General features: G+C 35.8%; 1 protein-coding gene across 2 annotated transcripts in view; it reads left to right on the plus strand.

Annotated features, from left to right (window-relative positions):
- The first annotated feature begins 1,309 nt into the window (after positions 1-1,309).
- Positions 1,310-16,319, plus strand: part of LOC133658648 (protocadherin-16-like) — a 269,409-nt gene continuing 254,399 nt past the window's right edge. The window contains exon 1 of one of the 2 annotated variants that reach the window (XM_062060897.1): positions 1,310-1,660. Coding sequence is in view for 1 of the 2 variants with exons in the window: in XM_062060896.1 (XP_061916880.1) it covers positions 1,812-1,833 (22 nt within the window). In the remaining variant the exon portion in view is untranslated. The other variant, XM_062060896.1, reaches the window with a different exon arrangement.

Genomic DNA, 16,319 nt, shown 5'->3' on the forward strand with positions numbered 1-16,319 from the left:
TGATGTGGCGAAATTATTTTGAAGATCTTGGTCCTCTTTAAAAAATTGGTACTGCAATTTTGGAGTTCTTTTATGTTTTTGGGTGTTTTTGAGTCTATGATTGAACTTTTAAACCATTCTTCAATTAATATAAGGTCTATTTCAGTGGTCCCCAACCATATACATACATACATACATACATATACATACTGTATATATATATATATATATATATATATATATATATATATATATATATATATATATATATATATATATATGTATATTAGGGCTGCAGGGCTGCAACTAACAACTAATTTGATAATCGATTAATCTGTCGATTATTACTTCGATTAATCGATTATTAATCGGATAAAAGAGACAAAGTACATTTCTATCCTTTCCAGTATTTTATTGGAAAAAAAACAGCATACTGGCACCATACTTATTTTGATTATTGTTTCTCAGCTGTTTGTAAATGTTGCAGTTTATAAAAAAATACAAATAAAAAAAGGAGCCTCTGGGCATGCGCATAGCATAGATCCAACGAATCAATGACTAAATTAATCGCCAACTATTTTTATAATCGATTTTAATCGATTTAATCGATTAGTTGTTGCAGCCCTAATATATATATATATATATATATATATATATATATATATATATATATATATATATATATATATATATATATATATATATATATATATATATATATATATATATATATGATAAAATAAATATATATATAGCTACAATTCACTGAAAGTCAAGTATTTATTCTATATATATATTTATATATATATATATATATATATATATATATATATATATATATATATATATATATATATATATATATATATATATATATATATATATATATATATATATATATATATATATATATATATATATATATATATATATATATAAAGAAATACTTGAATTTCACTGAATTGTAGCTATAAATATACTCCTCCCCCTTAAACCCGCCCCCGGCCCCGCCCACCTAAAAAGAAACCCCAATCTCCCGAATTCGGAGGTCTCAAGGTTGGCAAGTATGGGTATGCCAGATATTTTATGTTCTTTATTTTTTAAGTATAAATGACTTTCCCAAGTAATTAATTACATTTATCAAAAATTGATCCAATTCTTTTTGTTGTTGTTGTTAAAGTAACGAGTAACTAAAATGACTTTCTAAAAGTAATTGTCTGAACGCTGTCCGGGTCCGTTTGGCTTCTGCGGGGGCACCTAAAACCTGAAATGCACACTTCCATCTTGCACCGCGTGGGGGCGGCAGAGTGCAGCGCTGCTCGGAGCAGGAACAGGAGGAGGAGGAGGAGGAAGAGCAGGAGTCTGCACGCCGTCACATGTTGAATAAATTACTTTTGGGGGCAGAAAGAAGTCCACGGCTTGGCCTCACTCGCGTTCTCGCTCGCAGTCAGCGTGCGGCGGCGGCAAGGGAAAGTCCTCTTCGGGGAGTTCTCCTCAAGTTTGCACCTGAACGAACCTGACGAAAGGAGCTAGGAAAGGAGCTAGGAAAGGAGCTAGGAAAGGAGCCAAAAGACCTCCCGCTGAGGAACGCGTGAAGATGGACGCGAGTCTCGCTTTCTGAGAGGACTTCGTTCTGCTCGGAGGACCTCGGGTCTCGCCTTGTGGAGACAAACCCACGAATGTAAGTCACTTTTTTTGGGGTGTTGCTGCAACTCATGCGTCCTCCTACCTGTCACCAGGTGTCTGCTGCAGGTGGAGGACATGTTTGCTACCGGAACTTTCACATGTGAATGTTGTCACTTTGACGCGTCCAAGTGTGTCATCAGGCTCCCATGATGCTTCACTCTCCTTACTGTAAATACATCAACAATCTCCATCATCACTCACTTTGTCTGCTGGGATTCCCGCACTATACGCTGCTACTTTTTTCCCCCCTACACTTTGAACCCCGCAGCTTATAAAACTGTGTGGCTAATTTATGGACTAATTGCCACACTGTTTTTTAATTCCATAGTTTTCATTAATCCCAAGTAGAGGACTGAAAAGGTGCGTTGTTGTTGTTTGTGCTATGGCGCCGTCTTTCGGACAAGTTTGTTCACTGCAGGTTGAAAGGGGAGGTTTTACAATATAACTAAAACAATTCTTACTTACCGTATTTTTCGGATTATAAATCGCAGTTTTTTTCATAGTTTGGCCGGGGGTGCGATTTATACTCTGGAGCGACTTATGTGTGAAATTATTAACACATTAGCACTTTGCTGGGGGCGCTTTGGACATGTCGGGCACCCTTGGACTCGGGTCACCTGCTGCGGGACTTGTGGCACTCAAACCTGGGTGTGATTTTAGAACATTTTGGGGATTTTTGCCCACTGTCACAACTAGCGTAAAATATCAAATATTATTTAGCTCATTCACATAAGAGACTAGACCAGGCCTGGGCAATTATTTTGACTCGGGGGCCACATTTAGGGAAAATAAATGTGTCTGGGGGCCGGTATATCTATTTTTAGGAACACTAATATAAAACCTCAGAATAAATGGTAAATGGGTTATACTTGTATAGCGCTTTTCTACCTTCAAGGTACTCAAAGCGCTTTGACAGTATTTCCACATTCACCCATTCACACACTGATGGCGGGAGCTGCCATGCAAGGCCCTAACCACCACCCATCAGGAGCAAGGGAGCAGTGTCTTGCTCAAGAACACAACGGACGTGACGAGGTTGGTAGAAGGTGGGGTTTGAACCAGGAACCCTCAGGTTGCTGGCACGGCCACTCTCCCAACTTCGCCACACCGTCCCAATAATTCAATCAGACAATGTCTGATTGAATGCTAAAAACGTTATGACAGACCGCCTTAAAAAACCGTAATGGAATTTTACATTTTTCTATGAGCGATAAAACACTGAATATTGACAAAATATGAATGTCACACCCCCTTTCATTCATTTCATTTTCATTTATTTATTTATTTCAGGCAATGACATAAAAAAAAGTACAAAGTTGACAACACATAATAATATAAATTAATATAGTGCAAAAGTAGTATGTAATGCATGACTGTCCAGTTTTGCCTGTCGATCGACATATTTTACAATCCAGTGAAACGCAACATAAATGCAACAAACAGTGAAATATGAACGCGAAGGGTACAAAATAAACCCACCTACAATCTGATATATCTGATATTTGCTGAATTCCCCCCAGGGATCAATAAAGTACTTTCTATTCTATTCTATTCTATTCTATTCTATTCTATTCTATTCTATATATCACTAAGCTTTATAACTTTGTTGTGAAAATCTCCTTCCGCGTCTGTGGAAACGCTTCCCGCCCACACTGCTTGGTGCCTCGTCTGAGCTGCTGTGACGTAGATTACCATAGTAACTAATTAGATGACCATAGTAACTAATTAGTAGGGCTGAGAATCTTTAGGCGTCCCACGATTCGATTCAAAATCGATTCTTGGGGGTCACGATTCGATTCAGAATCGATTTTTTTTCAATTCAACACGATTCTCGATTCAAAAACTTTTTTTTTTTTTTTTTTTTAATGAAAACAATACACAACAATACCATAATAATGCAATACAATTTCAAAACAAAACCCGACCCAGCAACATTCAGAATAGCAATAAACCGAGCAATTGAGAGCAATTGAGGACACACAAACATGACAAGGAACAATCTAAAAGTAGTGAGACAAAATGAATATTATCAACAACAGTATCAATATTAGTAACAATTTCAACATAGCAGTGATTAAAAATCCCTCATTGATATTATCATTACAAACATTAATAATAATAAAAAAATACAAAAAATTAACAATAGTGTCACAGTGGCTTACACTTGCATCGCATCTCATAAACTAAATGTCTAATGATAATGTCAATGAGGGATTTTTAATCACTGCTATGTTGAAATTGTAACTAATATTGATACTGTTGTTGATAATATTCATTTTTGTTTCACTACTTTTAGATTGTTCCGTGTCATGTTTGTGTCTCCTCTCAATTGCTCTGTTTATTGCAGTTCTGAGTGTTGCTGGGTCGGGTTTGCTTTTGGAATTGGATTGCATTGTTATGGTATTGCTGTGTATTGTTTTGTTGGATTGATTAATTAAAAAAAAAAAAATAATAATAATAATTTAAAAAAAAAAGAAAAAATAAAAGATTTTTTTACAAATGAGAATCGATTCTGAATCGCACAACGTGAGAATCGCGATTCGAATTCGAATCAATTTTCCCCCACACCCCTACTAATTAGATTACCATAGTAACTGGTATATCATCCATAAGCGCAGATTCCAACCATTGAAATTAGGCTGTAACTAACAACTAATTTGATAATCGATTAATCTGTCGATTATTATTTCGATTAATCGATTAATAATCGGATAAAAGAGACAAACTACATTTCTATCCTTTCCAGTATTTTATTGGAAAAAAAACAGCATACTGGCACCATACTTATTTTGATTATTGTTTATCAGCTGTTTGTAAATGTTGCAGTTTATGAATAAAGGTTTATAAAAAAAATACAATAAAAATAAAAAAGTAGCCTCTGCGCATGCGAATAGCATAGAGCAGAGCAGAGCAGAGCATATTTGTCCATTCTTAACATGTACAAGACACACAAGAACTGAAATTACATTTTCGGCACAATCCCGCTGACGGGACCGCCAACGGATCAGCCACTTAGGGCGCTCCTTCAACGAATTGATGACTAAATTAATCGCCAACTATTTTTATAATCGATTTTAATCTATTTAATCGATTAGTTGTTGCAGCCCTAATTGAAATACTTTGTATAGTTGAAGACTTACGGTCATTAGAAAAGATGAGTGCACATCATAATGGCAGCTACACTTTACATTTTAAAGATCTAAAAAAATTATTTGGGAATGTCCGGCGGGCCAGATTGAAAAGCTCAACGGGCCGCATATGGCCCCCGGGCCTTAATTTGCCCAGGTCTGGACTAGACTTACCGATAGAGGAGGAAGCGGCGCATTGTCTACCTTTTGGAGTTGGCAGAGTTTTTTAGAAGCGACACAGAGGAAGAAGATTTCATGGGATTTAGCGATTAGGAGTGACAGATTGTTTGGTAAACGTATAGCATGTTCTATATGTTATAGTTATTTGAATGACTCTTACCATAATATGTTACGTTAACATACCAGTTGGTTATTTATGCCTCATATAACGTACACTTATTCAGCCTGTTGTTCACTATTCTTTATTTATTTTAAATTGCCTTTCAAATGTGTATTCTTGGTGTTGGCTTTTATCAAATACATTTCCCCCCAAAAATGCGACTTAAGTCACTCTAGTGCGACTTATATATGTTTTTTCCCTTCTTTATTATGCATTTTCGGCCGGTGCGATTTATACTCCGGAGCGATTTATAATCCGAAAAATACAGCGTCCCATGTGTGATGTCTATAGGAGTGTTTTCATGCATGTTTGTACGTGCTTTCGTAATGTAACGACGCTACTGTTGTTAGCAATTGCTAATATGCTAACACATTTACGCGTGTCTGTGCAGGGTTTCCCACACATTCATTTATTTGTGACGGCCCGCCACGAAAGAATTACGTCCGCCACAAATAAAAAAAAAAAAATGGGATTCGCTCTATTCCGCCTATAAAGCGTTCTAAAAAACATCTAAAACAACACCGTGAAAGTTTTTATGTACACTCTCTAAGTCAGTGTTTCCCACACATTCATTTAATTGTGGCGGCCTGCCACGAAAGAATTACGTCCACCACAATATTAAAAAAATAAATAAAAATAAATAAAAATAAAATAAAATAAAACATTTTTTGTCCTCTCCAGCTTCTCAGGCAAATCATATAGTTGATGTAGATGCCCGTATCGGCTGTTCAGATTTACTTTACAAAAGAGAAGTGTAGGATACTTCTCTTGTTGCCTTATTTGTATTTGACTTTATTAAATGTATTTATATTAGAAACACAACATGTGTATATAACAAAGGGTGCAAAGTCTGCAGGCAGTAGGAAACACATGGTTAAGTGTAGGGAGTAAAACTGATGGCAGTCTAAAGTTCAAGATTTTTGGAGCTCTTTGTTCCGTGGATCAGATGTTTGATGAAGCTCTGTGTCTATCTACCACCACTACTGTTTTCTGTTTATTTGTTACTGACTGTGGCAGGACACCTCTGCCTCTGTTTCACTTTATGTTGCTGGTAAATAATATGGTTGTAGTAGTAGGCTAAAGTTAAATGATTTAGTATGCACTAATTAAAGGGGCAGAGCTTTGAGACATTTTAGCTTTTATATTTTATAAGATTTTTTTTTTGTTAGAACCACAATTAATAAATATATTTCAGTGAATAACTTATTGTTCAAATCTGTATATAAATAGGTACATAAAGTGTTGTAATTATATTGTAAAATGGATGGATGGACGTTTAAAACAAAACTGTCATTATTAATTAGTAAGTATAAATTTTTTGAGCCTTTTTAGAGAAAATCAAATCATTGTAGTAAATTACGCAAATTACTCAATGATGTCATGGTGACCACGCCCACAGCCACGCCCATAGCCACGCCCCCGCCGCCACAGGTATCTTGGCAGTTTATGGGAAACACTGCAATGGCGTTCCTTTCGTATTGTTTCAGTTTTGTAAGTTCACCAAAACGTCGCCGTGGAGTTACTGAGTCTGTTTAGCTAATTGGAGAGCTAGCTTCTGTTTTGTTTGATCCGCCGTTTTACTGCCGTGTTACAGAAACAATTAAGGTATGTAAATAAACATTTACAGAATATTTCTTGGTAAATAACTCATTTCACAACGTATATATCTGCGACTTATAGTCTGGTGCAGCTAATATATGGAAAAACATATTTTTTTCTTCTAAAATTGAGTGGGTGCGGCTTATATCAATAGTCCGAAAAATATGGTGTTAGCGACATTGCTATTTTAAGCGCTAACGCAGAGGAACTACTTTTCGCCGCGCCGGTATCAGAGAGCTCACTAGCTGATTCTGCTATATTGACATATTGAGCCTCTGCGTTAGTAAAAGTTAATTTCATATTATAAATCATGTCTCTCACCTGGATAGTAGAAGGTTGTGGACATAAACCCACAAGTTAGTCAACTTTGACGCGGAGATGGCAGGAATGACACGAAAAGACGCTCGTCTACGGCCCCCCCCCCCCAACCCTTCATGATGAATATAATTTATTCTTCATCTAAACGGGAAGATATAAACATCCCATCAGTCTTTATCCCAGTGAGAGCAGACATTGTGCAGTAAGTGATTGTTTTGCATGTTTGTTGTCTCTCATGAAGTCCGCCATGATTAGTAGTGTTGTTGTTGGAGGGAAAAGTGAAACTTAAAACGCCGCCGTATGCTTAAAATGATGAAAATATATACATTTTACATGTTTAGACTCTGAGTTAGTAAAAGTTAATTTTTTTTTTAATAAAGGTTTTTATTGAATTTGACAGGTATTACACTATACAATAGAACAGTAATCACATTTTCCTTTTTTTTCTTTTTTTTTCCCCCCACCCACTTCCAAGAACAGCAACCCAACACACACCCCATACACACACAACCCCCCCCCCCCCCCCCAGGTCCTACATAAGTTAAAGGTACAGTCACAAATGGAAAATAATTAGTACATCACTTTCTTCTCAACATAGGCAGATAATAAATATACACCCAGAATAAATGTAAAGAAAAAATAAAAAAGGAAGCTGGTTTGTGAAAGGTGCACTTTTCATGTATCCTATAGCGTCTTTAATTTAGCTATGTAGTCAACCACACCACCCCAAACAGAATAAAACTTCCCAGGTGCCCCCCTAAGATTGAACTTTATTTTTTCCAGATCTAAATAATGTAAAAGTTAATTTAACATTATAAATCATGTCTCTCACCTGGATAGTACAAACCCCGTTTCCATATGAGTTGGGAAATTGTGTTAGATGTAAATATAAACGGAATACAATGATTTCCAAATCCTTTTCAGCCCATATTCAATTGAATGCACTACAAAGACAACATATTTGATGTTCAAACTCATAAACTTTATTTATTTTTTGCAAATAATAATTAACTTAGAATTTCATGGCTGCAACACGTGCCAAAGGGCATGTTCACCACTGTGTTACATGGCCTTTCCTTTTAACAACACTCAGTAAAGGTTTGGGAACTGAGGAGACACATTTTTGAAGCTTCTCAGGTGGAATTCTTTCCCATTCTTGCTTGATGTACAGCTTAAGTTGTTCAACAGTCCGGGGGTCTCCCTTGTGCTATTTTAGGCTTCATATTGCGCCACACATTTTCAATGGGAGACAGGTCTGGACTACAGGCAGGTAGGGATGATGTTTGATAAGGAATTATCGAGTTCGAGCCTATTATCGAATCCTCTTATCGAACCGATTCCTTATCGATTCTCTTATCGAGTCCAGATAGGTTGTTGTATATGGAAAAAAACACACAATATTTGGTTTAACAAAAGCTCACTTTTATTATATAATAAAAAAATAAAATCTAATAAATAAATAAATATTGACTGTTACCCACCTAAAAAAATAAAATAAAATAAATAAATATTGACTGTTGTTACCCAAAGTATATTAAGTGGGATTTTTCAGAGAAACAAATATATACAGTAACACAAAAACAAGCTGTCTCTGTGATCACTAAAGGTGTATAAATAATAATATAGTGTTAAATAAAATCAGTCCCTTGGGCACAAAACTGAAAATAATACAGCTCTCCAAAAAGTGCACTTCTGCTGCTATTTGACATAACTGTTTGTTATGATGCTTTGACATTTTTGCACTTTATTTCTTTATTGAAAGAACATTCTATGAAGAGAAAAGTTATTTGCAAATGTGGTTACAATGCTAATAAATGAAAAGTTAAAGCTAAAAAAAGAAATGCACTTTATTGAGTTAACATTATTTCTTTATAGGGGGAAAAATGTTATGAGCGAGAGAATATAACAACTACACTACCCAGCATGCAACGGGAGTTACGAGCATGCGCGGTAGCCCCGAAAAGTGTTGCATGTTGCCACGCTGTGAAAGTAAACGTCAAGAACTCAGCCAACACGCCTCGTCTGCATTATTTATAATTAGACAGACAACACATCTACAGTGTGATTTTGTTTTGTTTACAAGGAAAGAAAAACAAAAGTTAAAAAAGGGAGATATGTTGTATATATATGTATGTGCTGCGGTTGTTTTAAGAACGTTGCGACAGCTGCCGTAAAGGAGGTGCGTTGCTAGCCTGGTTGATATGTTTCCGGGTTGGTCGTAAAAGTGTTGGTCATGTGTTTTACCCTGCTAAAATCTCTCAGTAAAGTTATTCGATGGATTATAGCTTTTGTTTTGAACTTTATTACACCTTGGAGCGCTTTTTCCCGTCCATTGTTTTCCTGCTTTCGCTATCTGCGCCTAATGACCCACGGAGCATTTCTGGTCGGGACGGGATTCGAATAAAGAATCAACTCTTTTCCTTTACTATAGTGGTCTCGATAACGGGTACCGGTTCTCAAAAAGGGATTCGAGTCCGAGGACTCGGTTCTTTTCTTATCAAACAACCGGGAAAACCGGTTTCGAGTATCATCCCTACAGGCAGGCCAGTCTAGTACCCGCACTCTTTTACTATGAAGCCACGTTGATGTAACACGTGGCTTGGCATCGTCTTGCTGAAATAAGCAGGGGCGTCCATGGTAACGTTGCTTGGATGGCAACATATGTTGCTCCAAAAGCTGTATGTACCTTTCAGCATTAATGGTGCCTTCACAGATGTGTAAGTTACCCATGTCTTGGGCACTAATACACCCCCATACCATCACACATGCTGGCTTGTCAACTTTGCACCTATAACAATCCGGATGGTTCTTTTCCTCTTTGGTCCGGAGGACACGACGTCCACAGTTTGCAAAAACAATTTGAAATGTGGACTCGTCAGACCACAGAACACTTTTCCACTTTGTATCAGTCCATCTTAGATGAGCTCAGGCCCAGCGAAGCCGACGGCGTTTCTGGGCGTTGTTGATAAACGGTTTTCGCCTTGCATAGGAGAGTTTTAACTTGCACTTACAGATGTAGCGACCAACTGTAATTACTGACAGTGGGTTTCTGAAGTGTTCCTGAGCCCATGTGGTGATATCCTTTACACACTGATGTCGCTTGTTGATGCAGTACAGCCTGAGGGATGGAAGGTCACGGGCTTAGCTGCTTACGTGCAGTGATTTCTCCAGATTCTCTGAACCCTTTGATGATATTACGGAGCGTAGATGGTGAAATCCCTAAATTCCTTGCAATAGCTGCTGGAGAAAGGTTTTTCTTAAACTGTTCAACAATTTGCTCAGGCATTTGTTGACAAAGTGGTGACCCTCGCCCCACCCTTGTTTGCGAATGACTGAGCATTTCATGGAATCTACTTTTATACCCAATCATGGCACCCACCTGTTCCCAATTTGCCTGTTCACCTGTGGGATGTTCCAAATAAGTGTTTGATGAGCATTCCTCAACTTTATCAGTATTTATTGCCACCTTTCCCAACTTCTTTGTCACGTGTTGCTGGCATCAAATTCTAAAGTTAATGATTATTTGCAAAAAAAAGAAAATGTTTATGAGTTTGAACATCAAATATGTTGTCTTTGTAGCATATTCAACTGAATATGGGTTGAAAATGATTTGCAAATCATTGTATTCCGTTTATATTTATGTCTAACACAATTTCCCAACTCATATGGAAACGGGGTTTGTAAGAAGGTTGTGGACATAAACCCACAAGTTAGTCAACTTTGACATTCAACTTAGACGCGGAGATGGCAGGAAAGACACGAAAAGACGCTCGTCTACGGCACTTTTTCCCCCCCTAACTCATCATGATTAATATAATTTATTCTTCATCTAAACGGGAAGATATAAACATGGGATGTTTTTTTGTTTTTTTTGTCATCATTGTGCATAAAAAACCCTACAACTTTTTCCTCCTCTTGCCATTTTATTCACCTAACGCCTCACTTTTTTTGTGATTAATCGTTCCAAAAACGGAATTGCGTGATAATAACTACATTTGTACAATAATGAATCATGTAATAATAGTCATTTACAAAAGGTAAACATGCTAGGCTACTAGGAGCTGGCAGCTACACAACAGCTAAGCACACGATAGCACACAAGCTAGACATGGGGAAATAATCGTTGAACAATAAAAGGGCACATTTGTCAATTCAAACAAGTATTGTGTGATGCAGGAAGCTTCAGTCGTGGTCAAAACTTACCAATAATAATCATTTCTACAACTCTTATTTTTCTGTGATGTAGTGATTGGAGCACATACTTGTTGCTCACAAAAAACATTCATGAAGTTTGCTCCTTTTATGAATTTATTATGGCTCTACTGAAAATGTGAGTGGTCAAAAGTATACATACAGCAATGTTAATATTTGCTTACATTTCCCTTGGCAAGTTTACCTGCAATAAGGCGCTTTTGGTAGCCATCCACAAGCTTCTGCTTGACCACTTGACCACTAAATTGATGCAGTTCAGCTAAATGTGTTGATTTTCTGACATGGACTTGTTTCTTCAGCATTGTCCACACGTTTAAGTCAGGACTTTGGGAAGGCCATTCTAAAACCTTCATTCTAGCCTGATTTAGCCATTCCTTTACCACTTTTGACGTGTGTTTGGGGTAGAGATGTCCGATAATGGCTTTTTTGCCGATTTCCGATATTGTCCAACTCTTAATTACCGATTCCGATATCAACCGATACCGATATATACAGTCGTGGAATGAACACATTATTATGCCTGATTTTGTTGTGACGCCCCGCTGGATGCATTAAACAATGTAACAAGGTTTTCCAAAATAAATCAACCTCAAGTTATGGAAAAAAATGCCAACATGGCACTGCCATATTTATTATTGAAGTCACAAAGTGCATTATTTGTTTTAAAGGCCTACTGAAAGCCACTACTAGCGACCACGCAGTCTGATAGTTTATATATTAATGATGAAATCTTAGCATTGCAACACATGCCAATACGGCCGGGTTAACTTATAAAGTGACATTTTAAATTTCACGCTAAACTTCCGGTTGAAAACGTCTATGTATGATGACGTTATGCGCGTGACGTCAATAGTTAAACGGAAGTATTCGGACACCATTGAATCCAATACAAAAAGCTCTGTTTTCATCTCAAAATTCCACAGTATTCTGGACATCTGTGTTGGTGAATCTTTTGCAATTTGTTTAATGAAACAATGAAGACTGCAAAGAAGAAAGCTGTAGGTGGGATCGGTGTATTAGCGGCTGGCTGCAGCAACACAACCAGGAGGACTTTGAGTTGGATAGCAGACGCGCTATCTGACGCTAGCCGCTGACCGCACGGATGATCGGGTGAAGTCCTTTGTCGCGCCGTCGATCGCTGGAACGCAGGTGAGCACGGGTGTTGATGAGCAGATGAGGGCTGGCTGGCGTAGGTGGAGCGCTAATGTTTTTAGCATAGCTCTGTGAGGTCCCGTTGCTAAGTTAGCTTCAATGGCGTCGTTAGCAACAGCATTGTTAAGCTTCGCCAAGCTGGAAAGCATTAACCGTGTAGTTACATGTCCATGGTTTAATAGTATTGCTGATTTTCTATCTATCCTTCCAGTCAGGGGTTTATTTATTTTGTTTCTACCTGCAGTTTAGCCCGATGCTATCACGTTAGCTCCGTAGCTAAAGTGCTTCGCCGATGTATCGTCGTGGAGATAAAAGTTACTGTGAATGTCCATTTCGCGTTCTCGACTCTCATTTTCAAGAGGATATAGTATCCGAGGTGGTTTATAATACAAATCCGTGATCCACAATAGAAAAAGGAGAGAGTGTGGAATCCAATGAGCCAGCTTGTACCTAAGTTACGGTCAGAGCGAAAAAAGATACGTCCTGCACTACACTCTAGTCCTTCACTCTCACGTTCCTCATCCACGAATCTTTCATCCTGGCTCAAATTAATGGGGTAATCGTGGCTTTCTCGGTCCGAATCGCTCTCGCTGCTGGTGTAAACAATGGGGAAATGTGAGGAGCCTTTCAACCTGTGACGTCACGCTACTTCCGGTACAGGTAAGGCTTTTTTTTATCAGCGACCAAAAGTTGCGAACTTTATCATCGATGTTCTCTACTAAATCCTTTCAGCAAAAATATGGCAATATCGCGAAATGATCAAGTATGACACATAGAATGGATCTGCTATCCCCGTTTAAATAAAAAAAAATCATTTCAGTAGGCCTTTAACATGCCTCAAAACAGCAGCTTGGAATTTGGGGACATGCTCTCCCTGAGAGAGCATGAGGAGGTTGAGGTGGGCGGGGTTGGGGGGGGGGGGGCAGGGTTGAGGTGGGCGGGGGTATGGGGTAGCGGGGGGTGTATATTGTAGCGTCCCGGAAGAGTTAGTGCTGCAAAAGGTTCTGGGTATTGGTTCTGTTGTGTTTATGTTGTGTTACGGTGCGGATGTTCTCCCGAAATGTTAGTTTGTCATTCTTGTTTGGTGTGGGTTCACAGTGTGGCGCACATTTGTAACAGTGTTAAAGTTGTTTATACGGCCACCCTCAGTGTGACCTGTATGGCTGTTGACCAAGTATGCCTTGCATTCACTTGTGTGTGTGAAAAGCCGTAGATATTATGTGATTGGACCGGCACGCAAAGGCAGTGCCTTTACGGTTTATTGGCGCTCTGTACATTTTACCGATACCGATCATTTTGAAACCGATGCCGATAATTTCCGATATTACATTTTAAAGCATTTATCGGCCGATAATATCGTAAAGTCAGTGTGCTCCAAGCTGGCAGGCAAACAGTGAAAAACAAGTGTTGTGATCAAAAGCCAAAGGGAAATGAAATTGTGGGTGTTGTAAGTCTAATTGAAGTCACACTCGTTATCTTGTGGCCTGGAGGGCGTTGGAGGGAAGTCTTGGGAACCAGGTGAGGTAGATGATGTCATCATCTTTGCAAATATTAAATGATGCTGACATTCTTTGTGCCGTTACGTTTTTGAAGTGGTTCTAAAATACGTTTTCTGAGGAGTGATGTCCAGACTCCCCACCGTGTCAACATATCCACTAACTAGTCTCCTTTGTTTGTGCTGCAGATATTTTTGTCTATTCAAGTTTTTATGTGAATTATTATAGTTTTTATGTTAACTAATATAGTTTTATGTTAACTATTATAGTTTTTATGTTAACTGTTATAGTTTTATGTTAACTATTGTTATTAACTTATGCTCTTTATGTTAACTTATTGTTTTTATTTTGTTAACTTATACTTTTTATGTTAAGTATTATCGTTTTTCTGTTATTAACTTATTGTTTTTATGTTGTTAACTTATTGTTATGAATAACGTTAAGTATAGCTCGGTTGGTAGAGCGGCCGTGCCAGCAACTTCAGGATTGCAGGTTCTATCCCAGCTTCCGCCATCCTAGTCACTGCCGTTGTGTCCTTGGGCAAGACACTTTACCCAGGTGCTCCCAGTGCCACCCACACTGCTTTAAAAATAATAATAAAATAAAATAACTTAGATATTGGGTTTGACAATGTAAAGCGCTTTGAGTCACTCGACAAAAAGCGCTATATAAATATAATTCCGTTCACGTCACAATAATAACATGTCAATAACATAAAAACTATCATTGTCAATAACATAACAATTATAATATTTAACATAAAAACTATAATAGCTAATAACATAAACTATAATACTTAATGACATAAACAACTATAATAGTTAATAACATAAAAACTATAATAGCTGATAACATACGAACTATATTAGTTAATAACATACAAACTATCATTGTTGATAACAAAAACTACAATAGTTATTTAATAAGATAAAAAACTATCATAATTATTATCATAAAAACTATAATAATAACATAACAACTCTAATACCAACAAACACTATCATAGTTAATAACATAAAAACTATAATAGTTAATAATATAAAAACTATCATAGTTAATAACATAAAACTATCATAGTTAGTAACATAAAAACTGTCATAGTTAATAATATAAAAACTATCAAAGTTAATAACATAAAAATATCATAGTTAATAACATAAAAACTATAATAGTTAATAATATGAAAACTATCATAGTTAATAACATAAAACTATCATAGTTAATAACATAAAAACTGTCATAGTTAATAATATAAAAACTATAATAGTTAATAACATAAAAACTATCATAGTTAACATAAAAACTATCATAGTTAACATAAAAACTATCATAGTTAATAACATAAAAACTGTCATAGTTAATAATATAAAAACTATAATAGTTAATAACATAAAAACTATATTAGTTAATAACATACACACTATCACACTTGATAACAAAAACTACAATAGTTATTTAATAAGATAAAAAAACTGTCATAGTTAATATCATAAAAACTATAATAATAACATAACAACTGTAATACCAATAAACACTATAATAGGTAATAACATAAAAACTAATAGTTAATAATATAAAAACTATCATAGTTAACATAAAACTACCATAGTTAGTAACATAAAAACTGTCATAGTTAATAATATAAAACTATCATAGTTAATAACATAAAAACTGTCATAGTTAATAATATGAAAACTATCATAGTTAATAACATAAAACTATCATAGTTAATAACATAAAAACTGTCATAGTTAATAATATAAAAACTATCATAGTTAATAACATAAAACTATCATAGTTAATAACATAAAAACTGTCATAGTTAATAATATAAAAACTATCATAGTTAATAACATAAAACTACCATAGTTAATATAAAAACTGTCATAGTTAATAATATAAAAACTATAATAGTTAATAATATAAAAACTATCATAGTTTACATAAAAACTATAATAGTTAATAATATAAAAACTATCATAGTTAATAACATAAAGCTATCATAGTTAGTAACATAAAAACTGTCATAGTTAATAATATAAAAACTATCATAGTTAATAACATAAAAATATCATAGTTAATAACATAAAAACTATAATAGTTAATAATATAAAAACTATCATAGTTAATAACATAAAGCTATCATAGTTAATAAAATAAAAACTTTCATAGTTAATAACAAAACTATCATAGTTAATATAAAAACTGTCATAGTTAATAATATAAAAACTATAATAGTTAATAACAAAAATGATCATAGTTTACATAAAAACTATAATAGTTAATAACATATAAACTATAATAGAAGAACAAATTAGCAGCACAAAGGTAGTACAAACGTTTGGGACATGTTTGCGGAGATTTTGAAAAGATGGGGGGGAGCTAAACTATAATAGTTAATTACATAAA

The sequence above is a fragment of the Entelurus aequoreus genome, linkage group LG10 (assembly GCF_033978785.1).
Source record: "Entelurus aequoreus isolate RoL-2023_Sb linkage group LG10, RoL_Eaeq_v1.1, whole genome shotgun sequence".
NCBI lineage: Eukaryota > Metazoa > Chordata > Actinopteri > Syngnathiformes > Syngnathidae > Entelurus > Entelurus aequoreus.